At 50.4% G+C, this 21,663-nt stretch overlaps 1 protein-coding gene across 1 annotated transcript in view; it reads right to left on the reverse strand.

Annotated features, from left to right (window-relative positions):
- Positions 1 to 21,663, reverse strand: part of POLN (DNA polymerase nu) — a 270,736-nt gene that overhangs the window by 51,221 nt on the left and 197,852 nt on the right. The window contains exon 18 of the mRNA XM_075332945.1: positions 1,459 to 1,569. Coding sequence (XP_075189060.1) covers positions 1,459 to 1,569 — 111 coding nt within the window. The remainder of the gene's footprint in view (positions 1 to 1,458; positions 1,570 to 21,663) is intronic.

The following is a 21,663-nucleotide window of genomic DNA, read 5'->3' on the forward strand; positions in this document are numbered from 1 at the left end:
GATTAATCGGGGTCCGACACCCGGCACCCCCACCAATCAGCTGTTCTCGGTCCCGGCGGCAGCAGGGGAAAAAAATGCTCATTTCTGGAGCTGCTCCATCTCCTGAAGTGGCTGCGGCTGGGTATTGCACATCCACCTTCAATTGATCTGAATGGAAGGCTGATTGCAGTACCCAGCCACAGCCACTACCAAAAGACGGAGCAGCTCCGGAACTGAGTATTTCCAGCTGCCTGTGCCGCCGCTGGGGTCAAAAACAGCTGATTGGCGGGGTTGTGGGGTGTCAGACCCCGGCCAATCAGGGTAAGCCATCAATGCAAAAGTAGGGGACAACCTCTTTAAAATATAAGCTCTACTCTAAAAATACGCCCTACTTGAGGTTCCATAAGGAAGTGTCTAAGCAGCTAAAAAGTTAAAGAATACAGCAGAACTCTTCATTAGGCCTCTGCCACACTCACGTGAAATTCACGCACGTGCCGAGAGACACGTATTTCCCCTGCGTGTTGTGTGCAGGTAAGTACGTGTCTCTGGTACGTGCGGGCCACGTGTGTTCTACGTGTGCTATCCGCGATAGCACACGTAGAACCGGTAATTTACATACTCACCTGGTCCTTCCTGCTGTCTGCGCTGCTGTCCGTGGTGCTGATCTTCGGCTCCAGCCCTGCCGTCTCCCAGCTGCTGCTGCTGCCAGGCAGTGAAGTGAATATTAAATGAGAATAATGAGCGGCGGTCGACAGCAAGAGGCAGCAGCGGCAGAGACAGGAGGGCTGGAGAAGGTCAGTTAATGTTTTGGGTTTTTTTCACTGACACGTGTGTTTTCTCCGGCGCGTGTCACACGGGACCGCATCCACACTACACCCGTGTGGTACGGGTGCGGGCCGTGTGACACCCGTGCTGCCGGAGAAAACACTGACATGTCAGCGCTTTGAAAAATGCACACACGTACAAACGCACACGGACACACGTTCCGTGTGGTTTTACGTGTGTGTGCCAGGGTAGCATTGCTTAATGTGTCTCCGTGCCGCCGGTACGTGTAAAAAATTACAAACACGTGCCGGCGGCACGGATGTGTGTCGCAGGCCTTACAGAAAGCAGACACCCCCAAAAGAAAGAAGACATACCCTCAAACCTCACCACTCCCCAAAAAAGTGTTATTCTTTTAGGGGGTGTCTGCTTTCTTCTAGCTTAGGTAATTGAAATGCTGGGTGGAGGAGAGAAATGCACCATAGTGGCTATGTGGTCTGCCACTATTAGTGGTATACCACTGCTGAATAAGTGGATATAAGTGAATTTAGCTTTTCTGTGGCATTGTTGCATGCAGCAGAAGCAATATTATTCACATGTATAAAGTAAGTTTTTGAGTTGCAGCAATTTCTGCAATAATCTGAAGCAGGTGACTTTATCTTTAAAAGTTTTTGCACCCCGAGCCTCTAAAATTTACTGGTTTTTACTGTTTCTTACCTTGGATGACAAAATTCACAGCTTGCCTTTCTGCCTGGGCCCTTAAGCCATAATGCCTTGAAGTAATATGAGGGAGAGGCCTTTTACGTCCCATAAGTGAAATCACAAATCCTAGAAGACAGAACCGTAACGAAAATATTTTTTAAAAAAGGCATACAAATTAAAGTGAGCGGATAATATACGTGAAGCTTATAAAGGGCTGCGATGTATAAGGGTATTTTCATTTAATTTCTAAACTCCAGAAAACATGGAGAGGTTAATTGGACTTTTCTTAAATCAACCTGGCTTGTGGTTTTGATATAGGAAAAAATGAATGTGTTTGGACCCAAGAGAGACACAGACGGATGTGATGATGACAGTCCTTGTAATGGCTCTAGTATTAAATATGTATGTAAATTATTCAGGAAGGTTCTCGACCTTGAGGAATATGAGATATAAGTGAATATCGGTGCAGGTGATTTTCTGAACTTCTTGTCATTAAAGGGATATTCCCATGTTCTGTTAAGTGCAAAATTGTACAGAGCATATAAAACAGGCAAGCTTGCAATTTGCTCGTTGAAAAAGAAAAATCACCTCCCTTTATAAAGATGGAGGGATTTTTACTTTAATTGTTGATGGCTCATTATCTAGCCACTTCTGCATTATAGCAGTGATGGCCATACATGCGCAGTGCTTACAAGTAAAGAGATGGTAGGCCCTGCTCTTAAAGAGGCTGTACACTACTTTTACATTGATGGCCTATCCTTAGAAATAGGTCATCAATGTCTGATCGGCCGGGGTCCGACGCTCAGCATCACTGCCGATCAGCTGGCGGTAGCAGGCGGCTGGAAATGCTCAGTTCCAGAGCTGCACCACTTCTGATAGCGGCTGCGGCTGGGTACTGCACATCCGTCTCCCATGTGCAGGCGGATGTGCAGTACCCAGCCGCGGGCACTATCTGAAGACAGGGCAGCTCTTGAATTGAGCATTTCCGGCCGCCTCCTCCAATCACTAAAAATCATTTTTCCCTCACTACAAGGGGCCAATCAGTAGTTCATGTAAATATTTAAAAAAACGTTTTGTATAATAATATATTAACAATATATTATAATGCCCCCATATAGCCCTCCCTATAGTATAATGGGCCCAACATAGTCCTCCACACAGAATAATGGGTCCTACATAGTTCTCCATACAGAGTAATGGGTCCAACATAGCCCTCCATACAGAATAATGGGCCCCACATAACCCTCCATACAGAATAATGGGCTCCACATAGCCCTCCATACAGAATAATGGGCCCAACATAGCTCTCCATACAGAATAATGGGCCCACATAGCCCTCCATACAGAATAATGGACCCACATAGCCCTCCATACAGAATAATGGGCTCCACATAGCCCTCCATACAGAATAATGGGCCCAACATAGCTCTCCATACAGAATAATGGGCCCAACATAGTTCTCCATGCATAATAATGGACCCACATAGCCCTCCATACAGAATAATGAGCCCGCATAGTCCTCCATACAGAATAATGGGCCCCACATTGCCCTCCATACAGAATAATGGGCCCCACATAGCCCTCCATACAGAATAATGGGCCCAACATAGTTCTCCATACAGAATAATGGACCCAACATAGTTCTCCATACAGAGTAATGGGCCCAACATAGTTCTCCATACACAATAATGGGCCCAACATAGTTCTCCATACAGAGTAATGGGCCCAATATAGTTCTCCATACAGAGTAATGAGCCCTACATAGCCCTCAATACAGGATGATGGGCCCCACATAGTCCTCCATACAGAATAATGGGCCCCACATAGTCCTCCATACAAAATAATGGGTCCCACATAGTCCTCCATACAGAATAATGAGCCCCACATAGCCCTCTATACAGAATAATGGCCCCACATAGCCCTCCATACAGAATAATGGGCCTACATAGCCCTCCATACAGAATGGGCCTCACATAGCCCTCCATACAGAATAATGGGCCCCACATAGTCCTCCATACAGAATAATGGGCCCCACATAGTCCTACATACAGAATAATGGGCCCCACATAGTTCTCCATTCAGAATAATGGGCCCCACATAGCCCTCCATACAGAATAATGGGCCCCACATAGTCCTCCATACAGAAAAATGGCCCCCAAATAATCCTCCATACAGAATAATGGGCCCCACATAGCCTTCCGTACAGAATAATGGGCCCCACATAGTCCTCAAACAGAATAAAGGGCCCCACATAGTCCTCCATACAGAATAATGGGCCCCACATAGCCCTCCATACAGAATAATGAGCCCCACATAGCCCTCCATACAGAATAATGGGCCGCACATAGCCCTCCATACAGAATAATGGGCCCCACATAGTCCTCCATACAGAATAATGGGCCCCCCACATAATCCTCCATACAGAATAATGGGCCCCACATAGTCCTCCATGCAGAATAATGGACACCACATAGTCCTCATTACAGAATAATGGGCCCCCCACAAAACCCTCCATACACAATAATGGGCCCCACATAGTCCTTAATACAGAATAAAGGGCCACACATAGTCCTGCATAAAGAATAATGGGCCCCACATAGTTCACCGTATCATAAAATGGGCAACACATAGTTCTCCATGTCGTATATTGGGCCTATTCACTGCTTGGCACAGTACTGTGCCGAGTTGTCAGATCACAGGCGCTGACAGAGAATGATGGAGGGAGCGGACTGCTCCCTCTTTCATCATTGCTTCTGTCGCGGGCGGAGGAGGGGACGCTGCGCTCTCCCACTGCTCGGGTCCGGCTGCTGCTGCTGCTCGGTGGTGGCTCGAGCGGTGGGCCGGATTCCGGGGACTCGAGCGGCGTTCCTCGCCCGTGAGTGAAAAGGGGGGAGAATTGATTGTGGGGATTTGATATTGTCCGTGACGCCACCCACAGTTGTGGTGAGATTGGTGACACCACCGCTGCTCTGGCATCCCGGGGGCGATGACAGGGAGCAGCCTGGATGTTAATTCTCCCCTCCGTGGGTAGGGGGTTGGTTGTCCCGGGGCCCGGTGATGGGGTAGGGATGGATGGCAGGCGGGTTACGGGGCCTGGTGAGGTGCAGGGTCTCGGGGGCAGCGCTGTGCTGCACGGTACGGTGGTACTCACTCAGCCAATGATGTACACAGAGTCTCCGGTAAAACAAACGGCTGGATGGACGGGTCCCACAGACGGCTGCGGTGTTTCTCCTCCCGGCAGGTTGATGGTGACTGCCTTTCCCTGCACCTGTGTAACGTGTACGGTTCCAATGGGTTCCCACCGGTAACCCGCTCCCCAGCTTGGATGGGTGCTGAAGGCGCCCCTTTTGCCCGCAGGCTCTGGCCCTGGGAATTTTAGCCTTGGCGGTGACTGTGTTTCCCTCTCTTGGTTGGACGGTTGCCTTCTGTCGGGACTTGGCTGCTGGGAAACCCAGGAGGTTCCCTTCGCTAACGGATTTGGCAAATTCACGGCGACTCCTAGCCTTGCCGGGGTCCGTAAGCCCCTGCCAGATGGTGCTGGCTTCTCTTTGCGTACCGGTCCGGTACCGCCGGGCCACCGCCCATCCACGGTCCTTACGGTTAGCTCCAATAGGCCACTCCTGCAGACGGTCACCACCGTCTGCCAACCTTGCTGATCTGTCCGGGCCACACACCCGGACCAACTTCAGGCTGCTTAATTGCCACTTTACTCCTCTCTCAACTCTACTCCAAACTGATCTCTCTCCACTCCTCAACTCATCTGCCTGCTTTTTCCGCCTCCAGGACTGTGAACTCCTCGGTGGGCGGGGCCAACCGCCTGGCCCACCCCCTGGTGTGGACATCAGCCCCTGGAGGAAGGCAACAAGGGTTTTTGTCTGACTTTGGTGTGCCTGACCGGGAGTGTGGGGTGTGTAGGTGCTGTTACCTGTGGCCCCTGGCTTGTCCAGGGCGCCACATTCCCCCTTAGTAAAATGCAGACCGTCCGCGGGCTGCCCATCCATCACCGGTTTTATTTTCACAAACTGAAAAAGATAAACGGTAAAACAGGGATTACAAGTATAATTACATCTTCCCACATCGGGAGGTACTTTACTTAAAACGTTAGTAATGGTGTTGGCTTCCGCTCTCTCCCACCCAAGCAACCTGGCCCTGATGCTGCCCCTAAGCAAACAGGCAGCACCCCTTGACCCCAGTCCAGCACAAGTTACCCGAGCGGGTTCTGTCCTGTTCAGGTGACCCACATCCATGGGGAACCCCTGAAACCCCCAGAGGATCACCACCGGTTCCGGTGGTGGCTGGGCCCCAGCCTACTCCACTGCGGGCCCTTCCTCCAATCTGCCTCTCCGGAGGCGGTCACGGTAAAAGCCATAAAACAACATTTTTATTTACAAGCCACTAAGTTTGTGGTTGCCCTGCCAGTTCTCGGGCTTGACCGTAGTAGTTCCTACGTAGTTGTTTGTAAGGGGTCCCAACAGGGACCAGTTGCCGGCAACGACCGGTTTAAATCAAGGCTTCAATCAGGTGAATCTTCGGTAATCATTCTTATCATTCATTTACAACTTTTAAACGGTATTTTCAACACATACAGACACAATTTCCCCCCTTTAAAGAGTAGTTTCCCTGTACCTAAGTGGGGGTCTACCTAGGTTAGGACGAGTGGACCTCCGGGGTCCAGTGTCAGTGGGGACAGGCAGTGGGGCAGAGGGAACAATCAGTTCCTCTTCCCTGCTATCGTGTGGGGCAGGCGGAGGCATAGGGGAGCTGGGTACAGGTTCATCCCTGGGCACTGGCTCATGGTTGACCACTTTCATCACTTCCTCATCCACGGGTTGTGGGAACAGTATCACTGGAAGAATCACCGCGCCATTCTGTGTAGGCCAGTCTGCTGGAAAGTCACCCATCACGGTGTGGATTACCTCTTTTGCCTTCTCCGCCGGTCTAGGAACCGGAGCTTCAGCCGCTGCCCTCAATGCTGGTGGGCACCTCTTTAGATGGTCCCGGGAAACCGTGGCCAAAGTGCCCTCTTGGTCACGACTGATCTGGTAGGCCTTCCCATCTTCCCATCCTGTGGGCTGTATGACATATGGGGTCTGCTCCCATTGATCATCCAGCTTGTAGGTCCTCCTCTTTCGCTTCAGCACTACATCTCCAGGCTGGAAAGGGCCAGCAGACACCTTCTGGTTGAAGCGCTGCTCCTGTTGTTCCCAACTCCGACTCAAGTTCTTTTCAACATACTCCTGAATTTGTCGATACTGCACCCTCCGCCGAGTGTCCCATTCAGCTGCCGAAGGGAGTGCTTCTGGGGCTTCCAATCCTATGTCCAGATCAACCGGTAGCCGGCCGGGGCGAGCCCTCATCAGGTATGCTGGGGTGCATTTCGTTGAGCTGGTAGGGATATTGTTGTACATATAGACCAAGTCAGGTAGCTTCTCCGGCCACAGGTTCCGCTCTTCTAGCGGCAACATCTTGAGGAGGCCCAGGACCAGGTGGTTCATCTTTTCACACATGCCGTTGGTTTGGGCATGGTAAGCCGTGGTCCGGATTTTCTTGCAGCCGTACAACTGACAAAATTCATGGAATACCTCCGCTTCAAAGGCCGGGCCTTGGTCAGTAAGCACCTTCTCAGGGTATCCATGTGGTCGGCAGAAATAAGCCTGGAACGCTCTAGCGGCGGTACGGCCAGTTAGGTATTTGACTGGGACAACCACCATGAACCTTGAATAGTGGTCTACAATGGTTAGAGCGTAGGTGTACCCACTTCGGCTGGGGGTGAGCTTTACATGGTCCAGGGCAACCAGCTCCAGCGGTTGATGTGTAACAATCGGGTGTAGGGGCGCCTTCTGGCTGGCCTCATCCTTCCTTCTCAGCGTGCAAGGGCCACACTCTCGGCACCAGGCCTCTACAGATTTCCGCATTCCACTCCAATAGAACCGCTCTCCCAAAAGCATCTCTAGTTTCTTCCATCCTAAGTGTCCAGCACCATCATGGTACGCTTGCAGGACGGTGGGCACGTTAGCTTGGGGAATCAGCAACTGGCGGATCTTCTCATGGGTCTTCGGGACGGCATAAACATGGCTCTGGCGGCCTCTTCCAGGAACCAGCAACAAGATGGCCGCAGGGTCCTGGTGTCCCTGCTTTTATAGCCGCGCGCTACATGCGGCCAGACGCCATCAGTCCCCCTTAGTCTCTTTCCGGCTCCTCCTCTACAGGAGCGGGGTTTTGGCCTTCGCGCCTCCGCTACTCGAGGAGACGCTCGAGCGGGAATTTTTCACGCCCAAGATGGCGGCTTCTCCAATTTTTCGGCCGGACACCTCCGGCGGTCACAAGGCGCACCTCTACCAGACGGCAGAGTGTAAGATCCTGTTCGTGACGCCAAGTTGTCGCGGGCGGAGGAGGGGACGCTGCTCTCTCCCACTGCTCGGGTCTGGCTGCTGCTGCTGCTGCTCGGTGGTGGCTCGAGCGGTGGGCCGGATCCCGGGGACTCGAGCGGCGTTCCTCGCTCGTGAGTGAAAAGGGGGGGAATGATTGTGGGGATTTGATATTGTCCGTGACGCCACCCACGGTTGTGGTGAGATTGGTGACACCACCGCTGCTCTGGACGGGGATCCCGGGGGCGATGACAGGGAGCAGCCTGGATGTTAATTCTCCCCTCCGTGGGTAGGGGGTTGGTTGTCCCGGGGCCCGGTGATGGGGTGGGGATGGATGGCAGGCGGGTTACGGGGCCTGGTGAGGTGCAGGGTCGCAGGGGCAGCGCTGTGCCGCACGGCACGGTGGAACTCACTCAGCCAATGATGTACACAGAGTCTCCGGTAAAACAAACGGCTGGATGGACGGGTCCCACAGACGGCTGCGGTGTTTCTCCTCCCGGCAGGTTGATGGTGACTGCCTTTCCCTGCACCTGTGTAACGTGTACGGTTCCAATGGGTTCCCACCGGTAACCCGCTCCCCAGCTTGGATGGGTGCTGAAGGAGCCCCTTTTGCCCGCAGGCTCTGGCCCTGGGAACTTTAGCCTTGGCGGTGACTGTGTTTCCCTCTCTCGGTTGGACAGTTGCCTTCTGTCGGGACTTGGCTGTTGGGAAACCCAGGAGGTTCCCTTCGCTAACGGATTTGGCAAATTCACGACGACTCCTAGCCTTGCCGGGGTCCGTAAGCCCCTGCCGGATGGTGCTGGCTTCTCTTTGCGTACCGGTTCGGTACCGTCGGGCCACCGCCCGTCCACGATCCTTACGGTTAGCTCCAATAGGCCACTCCTGCAGACGGTCACCACCGTCTGCCAACCTTGCTGGTCTGTCCGGGCCACACACCTGGACCAACTTCAGGCTGCTTAACTGCCACTTTACTCCTCTCTCAACTCCAAACTGATCTCTCTCCACTCCTCAACTCATCTGCCTGCTTTTTCTGCCTCCAGGACTGTTAACTCCTCGGTGGGCGGGGCCAACCGCCTGGCCCACCCCCTGGTGTGGACATCAGCCCCTGGAGGAAGGCAACAAGGGTTTTTGTCTGACTTTGGTGTGCCTGACAGGGAGTGTGGGATGTGTAGGTGTTGTTACCTGTGGAACGTGGCTTGTCCAGGGTGCCACACTTCCACCATTGATTCCAACCAATCACAGGTACTGTTAGAGAGGGTGGGGGTGTGGTCTACCATCAGCCAATCAGAGCTGCCGGTGGGGGTAGGGGGGAAAGTGAATATATTGAAGGACTGATGAGCGGACCTGGAATTAGAGTTACAGCCACACTGGAGGCTTGGTTGGTATATGCTCCTGATTTAACCCTTTTATTTTACAGGTAATGCTCAAGTCCCCATTGACTTATATGAGGTTTGGCAGATGTTCTGGTTCAAGTCTGTCCCAAACTGGACTTTTTTTTTTTTCTTTTTTTAAGTCCGGCCAGACCCACCGAACCCGAATATCTGTTTATTTGCTCATCTCTACTCATAGAGCAAAAAACAATCCATCACGAAACCCATTTACCAAAGAATGAAAAACAATTACAGGTTTCAGAAAATGGTGACAAATTTTTTTTTTACAAATTTCCAAATTTTTTATATTTTTTTTCACCACTTAGAAAAAGTAAATGAATAAAAAAATAAAATAAATACACATACACACACACTCACACACATGCTTGTTTGGTATTGCCACAAATTGTTGTGCCCAGTAGAATCCTTTCGTCAGGTTTTACTGCAGAATTAATGTAAAAACAAAAGCCAAAAGAAGAATTGCGAAATTAAAGGGTTTTTTGTGCGATTTGTTAGCAATTGGAATTCTTTTTCCAGTTTTTCCATTAAATTCAATGCTAAAGGGAATGGTGTAATTCAAAATTACAACTCGTCTGAAGAAAAAAAAAAAAAACACAGACATCATAAGTCTATGTGGAAAGAAAAATAAAAAAGTTATGGCTCTTGTGAGAAGGGGAGGGAAAAAAACCCTAAAGTGCAGATATGAAAAATCAACATTTTAGTAAGGGGTTAATCGAGAGCTTGTGCAGCTCATTAGAGCTGCGGTCCAGCTCAGACGCACTTTGATCTCCCCTGAGCATGGCAGATCAAAGTATTGTAGTGCGCCTGCGCATGACCGCAATGCCGGCTAGTGTGGATGACGTAGGACGCGTCATGCACCCAGGCTTCGGAAGAAGGAGGACAAAGATGGCCGAAAGAGGAGGCGCCGGTACCGGAGACACCCATCCGACCAGTCTGCACCGCACCACCCCTTAGGTGAGTATTATAAAGTGATTTTTACATTCTACACAGGGGCCTGGGCTCTTAGGCTATGTGCCCACGGGGACATTGTCCTGCGGATATATCCGCAAGACATTCCGCAGGTGCTCCCAGAAATCCGCAACCGAACTTTCTCTGTTTCAATGCTGCGGATATACAGCGGAATGTCGTGCGGATATGGTGCGGGCATTCTGCATTGAGGATACAGTACCATGGCTTCGGCACTGCATCCTCAATGCAGAACAAGTGCTGCAGTGATCGGGGTGCTCATACTTACCTCCATCATGCAGCACCTCGCTTTCCTGCAGCCGGGTCACTGTCAGGCAGCGTCTGGTTCACTGTGCTGGAGGTGGGCGGGCCTGAACTAGCTCCGGCTGTCACATGACCGGAGCTCGTGCAGGCCCCGCCCGCCTCTTCCTTCCTGTACTTGGCTGGATCCACCGCGCTGCTGCCGCTGCCGCTACACCGGACGGAGAAAGTGACTCGGGTCTCTATCAAGGCAGGTAAGTATATGGGACCCTGCGGAGAAATCCGCAACAATAATTGACATGCTGCAGATTTTTCCGCACGAAAATCCGCACGATTTCCGCTGCGGAAAAATCCGCAGCGTGGGCACAGCATTTCCCAAATGCCATAGAAATGGCTGGGGAGTAGCTGTGCTGCAGATTTCTGGAAAATCTGCGGCTTTTCCGCAAGAAATCCGCGGCAAAATCCGCGCATGTTCCGCAGCGTGGGCACATAGCCTTATATACAGCATGTTAGAATGCTGGTGGTGGCCACAGCTTATAGTCACCAAATCTGGTGACCGGTTCCCTTTAATACTTTGTGCAGTTATCGGTTTATTAATTAATTGGATCTCGGCTTACGCAGTAAATGAATATTTTCATAGAGCAGCCATCTGAGACAACTTACAGAAACTTTGCTTTACAAAAATAAACACTAATATTGCGGCGTTCCTTTGATTGCCTCTCGCTTTTCATTCTATCACTGCTTTATTTACCCATGTGGCTTTCACAGGAACCCATTTTGTCTGCCACAGCCAACATTTTCTGGGAAATCGCTGTGTTTTCTAGCTGTGTGAATATATTTTCCATTACACTCATTTGCCTCCTGATGATTTGTTTTCATTAGAAATTAAATTATATCATGATAATATCAGGCCGTACTCTGCGCCCACATTATCTACATGGCTATAGTGAGATTATACAGTAGGTGAAAAAGTATTCATACCCCTTGAATGTTTCAACATTATTTCACGTTACACCTACAAACGTAAAATGTACTTCATAGGAATTTTATGTGCGATAATATTAAGTCACAAGTATTTGTGAAGTGTAAAGGAAATTATACATCATTTTCAAAATATTTCTTAAATATAAATCTGAAAGTTGTGACATGCATTTGTATTCAGCCCCCTGTAGTCTGATACCCCTAAAAAAATCCTGAGTGACAAGTTGCCACCTGAAGTCAAGTTCATCTGTGTGTAGTATATTCTCAGTATAACTACAGCTGTTTTGTGAAGGCCTCAGAGGTGTGTTTGAGAACATTAAGGATCAAATAGCATCATGAAAACCAAGGAAGACACCAGACAGGTCAGTGATAAAGTTGTGGAGAAGAGTAAAGCAGGGTTTGGTTGTTGTTATTATTATTATTTGTTATTATAGCGCCATTTATTCCATTGTGCTTTACAAGTGAAAAGGGTATATATATAAAAAACAAGTACAATAATCATGAACAATACAAAAACAGACTGGTTCAGGAGGAGAGAGGACCCTGCCCACGAGGGCTCACAGTCAACAGGGAATAGGTGAGAGTACAGTAGGTAAGGATACAGCTGGTTGTGCAGTGGTGTACTGGTCTGAGGGTTATTGTAGGTTTGTCGGAAGAGGTGGGTCTTCAGGTTCCTTTTGAAGGTTTCTACTGTAGGTGACAGTTAGTTATGCTAAGGTAGATCATTCCACAGTATGGGGGAGGCACGGGAGAAATCTTGTATGCGACTGTGGGAAGAGGAGATTAGAGGGGAGTATAAAAGGAGATCTTGTGAGGATTGGAGGTTGCATGCATGTAGGTACTGGGAGACTAGGTCACAGATGTATGGAGGAGACGGGTTGTGGATGGCTTTGTATGTCATGGTTAGAGTTTTGAACTGGAGTCTTTGGGCAAAGGGAAGCCAATGAGGAGATTGGCAAAGTGTCGAGGCCGAGGAATAGCGGGCGGAGAGGTGGATTAATCGAGTCACAGAGTTTAGGATAAATTGGAGGGGAGCAAGAGTGTTAGAAGGGAAGCTACAGAGCAGGTGGTTGCAGTAGTCAAGGCGGGAGATGATGAGGGTATGCACTAGTGTTTTTGCTGATTTTTGATTAAGGAATGTACGAATCCAAGAGATATATTTGCATTGTAGTTGGCAGGAGGTGAAGATGGCTTGGATGTGTGGCTTGAAGGATAAAGCAGAGTCAAGGGTTACTCTGAGGCAATGAGCTTGTGAGACTGGGGAGAGTGAGCAGCCATCAACTTTGATGGATAGCCTTGTTGGGGGTTGATAGAGGAGGAGGAAAGATAATGAATTCCGTTTTGTCCATGTTAAGTTTTAAAAATTGCACAGACAAGAAGAATGAAATCGCAGACAGACATTGTGGGATTTTGGTTAGTAGGGAGGTGATATCAGGTCCAGAGAGGTAGATCGGTGTATCATCAGCGTAGAGGTGATTTTGAAAGCTATGGGACTCTATGAGCTGTCCCAGGCCGAACGTGTAGATGGAAAATAAAAGGGATCCAAGAATAGAACTTTGGGGGACACCGACAGATAGGGGGCGAGATGAGGAAGTAATGTGAGAGTGGGAGATGCTGAATGTCTTGTCTGTTAGGTATGAAAGATCCAAGATAGCACCAAGTCTGTGATGTCAAGAGATGAGAGAATCTGTAATAGGAGGGAATGGTCCACTGTGTCGAAGGCAGAGGACAGGTCCAGGAGGAGGACGACAGTAGTGCCGTTGGCTTTGGCGGAAATCATAAAAAAAAAATAGCTCAAACTCTGAACATTTCACAGAAGACTGTACAATAAATTATCCAAAAATGGAAGTATGACACAACTGCAAACTTACCAAGACATGGCTGTCTACCTAAACTGACATCCCAAACAAGAAGAGCACCATTTAGAGAAGCAACCAAGAGACCCATGGCCACTGGAGGAGCTGCAAAGATCATAGCTCAGGTCGGAGAATCAGTCTACAGGACAACTATTAGTCATTGTCATTAGTCACTGATGAGCAAAAGGGTAAAAATGTTTTGAACTTTTGACTTTCAGGCTCCATATATCATTATCTACTACAGCTATGAAAGTGAAACTACCTTAATGTTATAGACAATCATCTTGGCTATGTCATACATAAATTTGATTTGCAATTCTTTAGCATGTAAGTAGTAATCCAGATTATTGTCATGTCACTGCATTGTTACTGTTTTGCTCATGGTGGTGGAAAAATAGTTTTCTTCCTATATACTACAAATTACAACCTGTTCTCACATTCCCTAATAGCTCAGTGTGTTATAAGGTTGATTCAGAAGCAAAAGGTCACAGGTTTGAGTCGAGAAACAGTCATGAAGAAGATTTCCCAAGAAAAGAGAAACAGCATTATCTAGGTCATCAATAGCAGGTTCTTGGCCATGAAAGTTGCCAAACTCCATCATATGAGTGTCCTGATAGTTGAAGAATACAAAATTAAGTCTGTCCATCCATTCAAAAGCCAAGAGGTGGACATCCAGGCAAAATGTCAGAGTCAGTAAGTCAGTCATTACAAGTTCTATCCATTCTAGCGCAACAAACATGGTAATGGAGGCGGCTCGAATGCTTTGTAATAGTGAGTCACAGACCTCCATGAACACACTGTGTCATGCACGTTACATAAGTCTGGAATGGTGGCCCGAAAAAAGGTGAAATAGCATTGACATTAATATCGCCATAAGAAGCGTCTGCTCGAGTTTGCAAAAAAGTGCAAAAAGTGGACAGTAGAATCTTGGAAACAGGTAATTCTGAGCGATGAGACTAAAGTCTATAGACTGCTCTGATGGGTGCAAATGGGTCTGGAAGAAACAAAACAAGGGAAGAAGCAGCTAACATATCGAGAAAGTGAAGGAACTGTCGAGCTCAGTGGGGGAAGCCTAATGAAATGGGGTTGTTTCACAGCCAAAGGCATTGGATACTTGACTAAAATGAATGGTGCGGAATATCCTACAAGACGAGTTACTTCGTATACTCGAGTACTATGGGTATGAGAAGGATGACATAGTGTTCCAGGAGGACAACGACCCGAAGCATATGGCGAGATAGGAGAAGAAATGGTCTAATGACAATGAAGTAAAGGTGCTGGATTGGCCCCCACAGTCCCCAGACCTCAACCCAATCGAACACTTGTTGGTAGAGTTGAAGAAAAAGCTGTATACATCTCCAAATGAGCCAACCAGTATACATCAACATTGGGAACATGTAGAAGAAACCTGGGAACAGATTTCGGCAGATGTCGCGGGCGGAGGAGGGGACGCTGCGCTCACCCACTGCTCGGGTCCGGCTGCTGCTCGCTCGGTCGGTGGCTCGAGCGGTGGGCCGGATCCCGGGGACTCGAGCGGCGCTCCTCGCCCGTGAGTGAAAGGGGGGGGTGGTTTGGTTTAGGGATATTGTCCGTGACGCCACCCACGGTTGTGGTGAGGTTGTGACACCAACGCTGCCCTGGACGGGGATCCCGGGAGCGATGACAGGGAGCAGCTTGGATGTTGTTTCTCCCCTCCGTGGGTAGAGGGGTTGGTCGTCCCGGGGCCCGGTGAGGGATAGGGATGGCAGGTGGGTTACGGGGCCAGCGCTGTGCCGCACGGCACAGTGGTACTCACTCAGCCAATAACGAATGCAAAGTCTCCGGTAAAACAAACGGCTGGATGGACGGGTCCCACAGACGGCTGCGGTAGCTCTCCCGGTAGGTTGGTGGTGACTGCCTTTCCCTGCACCTGTGTTGTGTTCACGGTTCCAATGGCTTCCCACCGGTAACCCGCTCCCCAGCTTGGATGGATGCTGAGGAAGCCCCTTTTGCCTGCAGGCTCTGGCCCTGGGAACTGTAGCCTTGGCGGTGACTGTATTTCCCTTCACGGTTTGAGCTGTTGCCTTCAATCGGGTCTTGACTGCTGGGAAACCCCAGGGGTTCCCTTCGCTAACGGATTTGACCGGTTTTACGGCGACTCCTAGCCTGGTCGGGGTCCGTAAGCTCTGCCGAATGGTGCTGGCTTCTCTTTGCTCCCCGATCCGGTACCGTCGGGCCACCGCCCGTCCCCGGTCCTCACTATTCACTCCAATCAGCCTCTCCTGCAGACGGTCACCACTGTCTGCCAACCTTGCTGCATGTGCCCGGGCCACGCACCCGGACATGGTCAGTCTCCTCTACTACCACTTCACTCTCCAAAACTCAAAACTAATCTGACTCCTTTTCCCGCCTCCAGGACTGTGAACTCCTCGGTGGGCGGGGCCAACCACCTGGCCCACCCCCTGGTGTGGACATCAGCCCCTGGAGGAAGGCAACAAGGATTTTGTGTTTGACCTAGATGTGCCTAGCCGGGGTGTGGGGTGTGTTGTTGAAGTACCTGTGACGTCCTGGCTTGTCCAGGGCGCCACACAGACACTTGCTTGAATCTGATCAACAGCATGCCTGAGGATTCAGGCAGTGTATAAACACAAAGGTGGATTTACAAAATACTAACAAAATAATTAAAATTTAGATTTTTAAGAGTAAAACAGTAACAATGCAGTGACATGACAAAAATCTGCATAACTAATCATATTCTGAATAGTTGCAAGTCAAATTTATGTATGAGATAGCCAAGATGATTGTCTATGAAATGAAGGTTGTCTCGCGGTTGAAGCTTTAGTGGAAGGTGAGATATGTAGCCTGAAAGTCAAAAGTTCAAAACATTGATGAGCTGGTTTTGCTTATCAGTGTAAACTCCACAAATCTACCATTTATGGAAGAGTGGCAAAAAGAAAGCCATTTTTTAAAGCAAGCCATATAAAGTCCGATTTGCAGTTTCAAAAAGCAAGCATGTGGAAGAAGGTGCTCTGGTCAGATGAGATCAAAGTAGAACTTTTTTGGTTAAACGCAAAACGGAAAACTAACACCATACATCACCCAGACAACTCCATCCCCACATATGGTGGTGGCAGCATTATCCTGTGGGAAGACGTTTCTTCAGCAGGGACATGTTAGCTGGCTAGAGCTGATGGGAAGATGGATGGAGTTAAATACAGTGCAATCCAGGAGGAAAACCTGGTAGAAGCTGCAAAAGACTTCATACTAGTGCGTAGGTCAGTGGCATAGCAAGAAGGGGGCGGAGGGGGCTGTCCGCCCCGGGTGGCAGGTGTCAAGGGGCGGCATTTTGGCCACTCGCCTTCAGTTCTGCTGCCCCCGGGCCGAGTTCCGGGGACCGCAGTCCTCGGCAGGAAACTGTGGCTGCGGTCCCTTTAAGACCACAGCGTCCTCCTGGTTTGAGCTTCATCTGTGGGTGGAGCTACCGCGTGGCCTGCTCAGTCCCACAGTTGAAGGAGGCGCAGTGCCAGCCAGCGACCTCCGGCGCTGTGTGGGCCCCCTCTCCTCCGTGACCGGGCAGTAAGTGCTACCCCCCTCCCCCCTTGACCTGTATACTCCCTCCCAGACAACCAGTTTATGGGCCTCAGTGAGCTGCATGGGTTTTACCGCAGCCAGGAGCCGCGTGTTCGGGCCCCCAGGAGCCGCGTGTGTGGGCCCCCAAAAGCCGCATGTGTGTCTATATGTGCAGCAGAGTTGTGTATGTATGTATGTATGCAGTAGAGCTGTGTGTGTCTGTCTGTACGTAGCAGAGTTGTGTGTGTCTGTATGTATGCATGTATGCAGCAGCTACAGAGTTGTGTGTGTCTGTATGTATGTAGCAGCTGCAGAGTTGTGTGTGTCTGTATGTATGTAGCATAGTTGTGTGTGTCTGTATGTATGCAGCAGCTACAGAGTTGTGTGTGTCTGTATGTATGTAGCAGCTGCAGAGTTGTGTGTGCCTGTATGTATATATGTATGTAGCAGCTGCAGAGTTGTGTGTGCCTGTATGTATGTATATATGTATGCAGCAGCTGCAGAGTTGTGTGTGTCTGTATGTATGCTGCAGAGTTGTGTGTCTGTATGTATGCAGTTGTGTGTGTCTGTATGCAGCAGAGTTGTGTGTGTCTGTCTGTATGTATCTTGCAGAGTTGTGTGTCTGTCTGTATGTATGCTGTAGAGCTGTGTTGTGTCTGTATGTTTGCAGTAGAGCTGTGTGTGTCTGTATGTATGCAGCAGAGCTGTGTGTGTGTATAATAGGCCTACATATGTGTGTAAAAAGGTGAAAGTCTAGGACTAATAGCAGCAGTCTACAATTAGATCTTTGATTGTAGCTCCATGAAAAATAAATATTTTGATGGTTTTTCGGATTTTTGAAAGTGTCTGGATTATCGACGGCCAACGGAGGGGGGCGGCAAAAAGCAGTAGCTACGCCACTGGCGTAGGTTAATCTTCCAGCACCACCAGCCTAAATCCACTGCCAGAGCTACAATGGAGGGAATAATTGAAAGCATATTCATGTGTATGAATGACCCAGTTACAGTCCAGACTCAAATGCCATTGACAAAGGACTCTTCAGTCTGTAATGCGTAGCTGTTAGTGCTAATTTGGGAAGAAAATGAGGGGTGCATCTTATTATCCAAATAGTGCTTACTGGGGATGGTGGAGAGGGGTCACAGGAGTAATGCTGTGGATGCTGCGCCGGTTTTGCGGCACTGTGCTTTGCTGCGGCTGTGGGTCACGGGCGCTGTGCTGTGCTGGGGCCGCAGGTTCTCTGTTGTGCTAGGGCTGCGGGCGCTGTGCTGGGGCTGCGGGCACCATCCTGAAAATGTTGTCAGTGGTACGGATTTCAAATAATGGCATCGGAACGGATGATGGAGCTCTCAGCTCAAGATTTCATCTGCACACACACTGCGTCCAGCCCATTGATCTGCCAGCAGTAGACTTAAGGAAAATGGCACCCAGAGGTGGTGCGTGCACAGAAGAAATCTTGACCCGAGAGCTCGATCTGCGCACGCACAGACTCCAGGCACCATTTCTTTGAAGCCAGCACCACCGACAGTTTCTGCAAGTTGCCTGTCTCACTGCACCAGCAGTGAGCATCTGGGACACCTGAAGCACCATCGCCTAACTCCACCACCGGCCTTGTCTCCTGTGATCCCACTCCAACACTGCTGGTCCCCCTCCCGGAAAGACACCACCGGATTGTAAGACGGACTCTTTTTTTCCCCTCTAAATTTGGGGTGCATCTTATAACCCGGTGTGTCTTATAAACCAAAAAATATGGTATACAGAATAGCGCTGATATAGAATAGGGGTAGATGCCCATGTGATCCCAGGAGATGTTGTAAGGGGTACTTTACACGTTGCGACATCGCTAGTGTGGCGCCCTGGACAAGCCAGGGGCCACAGAGCACAACACCCACACTCCCGGTCAGGCACACCGAAGTCAGACACAAAACCCTTGTTGCCTTCCTCCAGGGGCTGATGTCCACACCAGGGGGTGGGCCAGGCGGTTTGTCCCACCCACTGAGGAGTTCACAGTCCTGGAGGCGGGAAAAGTAAGCAGATCAGCTAGGGAGGTGAAAGTGGAAGGAAGGAAAGTAGTAGTGGAGCAACTAACTGACAGCGTCCGGGTGTGTGGCCCGGGCGGTACAGCAAGGTTGGCAGACGGTGGTGACCGTCTGCAGGAGTGGCCTATCGGAGTCTACCGTAAGGACCGTGGACGGGCGGTGGCCCGGCGGTACCGGACCGGTACACAAAGAGAAGCCAGCACCATCTGGCAGGGGCTTACGGACCCCGGCAAGGCTAGGAGTCGCCGTGAATTTGCCGAATTCGTTAGTGAAGGGAACCTCCTGGGTTTCCCAGCAGCCAAGTCCCGACAGAAGGCAACAGTCCAACCAAGAGAGGGAGACACCGCCACCGCCAAGGTAACCGTTTCCCAGGGCCAGAGCCTGCGGGCAGAAGGGGCTCCTCCAGCCCATATCCAAGCTGGGGAGCGGGTTACCGGTGGGAACCCATTGGAACCATCTACCGTACATAGGTGCAGGGAAAGGCAGTCACCATCAACCTGCCGGGAGAAACAACACCGCAGCCGTCTGTGGGACCCGTCCATCCAGCCGTGTGTTTTACTGAGAACTGTGTCCTCATCATTGGCTGAGTGAGTATCACTGTGCCGTGCGGCACAGCGCTGCCCCCGCGACCCTGCACCTCACCAGGCCCCGTAACCCGCCTGTCATCCACCCCTACCCCCATCACCGGGCCCCGGGACAACCAACCCCCTACCCACGGAGGGGAGAACTAACAACAAAGCTGCTCCCTGTCACCGCTCCCGGGATCCCCGTCTAGAGCAGCGGTGGTGTCACCAATATCACCACATCCGTGGGTGGCGTCACGGACAATCACCAAATCCCCCACCATCCAATCAAACCCCCTTTCACTCACGGGCGAGGAACGCCGCTCGAGTCCTCGGGATCCGGCCCACCGCTCGAGCCACCACAGAGCAACGGCAGCAGCAGCCGGACCCGAGCAGTGGGAGAGCCCAGCGACCCCTCCTCCGCCCGCGACACTAGCATCGGCTAGCGATGCCGAGCGCGATAGTACCCGCCCCCGTCGCACATGCGATATGTGGTGATTGCTGCCGCAGTGAACATTATCACTACGGCAGCTTCACACGCACATATCTGCTCGGCGACGTCGCTGTGACTGCCGAACTATCCCTCCTTCAAGGGGGAGGTGCGTTCGGCGTCACAGCGACGTCACCGCGACGTCACTCAGCCTGCCAATAGAAGCGGAGGGGCGGAGATGAGCGGGACATAACATCCCGCCCACCTTCTCCCTTCCGCATTGCCGTCGGGACGCAGGTAAAGAGATGTTTGTCGTTCCTGCGGGTTTACACACAGCGGTGTGTGGAGCTGCAGGAATGATGAACAACATCGTACCTGCGGTCGATCCGACATTATGATAATGAACGACGCTACACAGATCTTCGATTTGCGACACTTTTGCAATCGTTTATCGGCGCATCTAGGAATTACATACTGCGATGTCGTTACCGGCACCGGATGTGCGTCACTAACAACGTGACCCCGACAATATTTCGGAAGCGATGTCGCAACGTGTAAAGCCCCCCTAAGTCTCCTGAGAGCATGTTGCTGAAGCTGATCTGGTTTGCCTATGTCAGGTTTTTGCTTCTTTGAAACTGGATGACAGAGACTACCCAATTATCAATGTATTTATTATGCAGTGTAAGCATACCTTCCAATCTTTGAAAAACAGAAAGATGGACAAATTATTATGACTATGTGGGTTTAGGGGTGGTTGAGCCCCGTGATGTAGATGTTGAATATGCTGTATATTTCATGATAATATGAGATAATATTTTAACAATGTGTAGCAGGATGTATTAATCAGATAGAAATGCAGTGAAATCATGGACATATTGTTCCATATGTACACAGCCACAAACCTGGCACTGATTGTCCACAATTTCACTGCAACCACAGATCTGCCGCAGATTTATCTCTGTGTGTGACAGGGCCTTAAAGCTCATCACGGCGGTCTTGGTGAGGCCGCTAGGGTGGGAAATGGATTAAGGAAGACAGTATGATCCTGGGGTGCTGTATACCTGTGTTAAAGATGAAGAAAGGATAGGTTGTCGCTGCTTATACAGTAGTTTGGGAATGGTGAAGCTGTGACTACACCCATAGAGGGGGCTTTTAGAAGGAAAAAAGGCTGCCACTCCATTTAATATGGTAGTTCTAAAGGGAAGGAATACCCCAGTCAGAGAGGAAGAACTTTGAACAATTTGTCTGCTATGTGTGACGCCCTGGACTAGCCAGGTCGTCCCAGGTCATCCCATACACACACCCCCCCTCCCCCTTAGTAAGGTGACAGCAGCCAAACTACAAAACCCTTGTCACCTCCCTCCAGGTTTGATGTTCACACCAGGGGGGCGGAGCCAGGCAGTTGGCTCCACCAACCGAGGAGTTCACAGGCCAGGAGGCGGGAAAACAGTGAGAGAGAGTTGAGCTTTGACAGTGGAGTGAAGTGGAGTCAAGTTCAAGGGCAGACCTGTGCTCAGGCCTGCCAAAGTCTACACCAGGTGTCTGGGTTGGAGCCCAGTCCCCTCTGGCAAGGAGGCAGACGGTGGTGGCCGCCTGCAGGAGCTGGGATTACAGCCGGTATAACCATAGGGACCGGGGACGGGCAGTGGCCCACCGGTACCGAATCGGGGAACCGATTGGAAACCGGAGCACCAGGAGGGGTACTCAGACCCAGTACGAGGCCCAGAAACAGCCGGGCTGAGTCAAATCAACTGATTGAGGACTGGACTTTAGGACCTTTCCCACATAAGACCCAACTGAAGACAACACCCCAACCATATGGGTAAAGCCACCGCCCAGG

Source organism: Anomaloglossus baeobatrachus, chromosome 1, assembly GCF_048569485.1.
Source record: "Anomaloglossus baeobatrachus isolate aAnoBae1 chromosome 1, aAnoBae1.hap1, whole genome shotgun sequence".
Classification (NCBI taxonomy): domain Eukaryota; kingdom Metazoa; phylum Chordata; class Amphibia; order Anura; family Aromobatidae; genus Anomaloglossus; species Anomaloglossus baeobatrachus.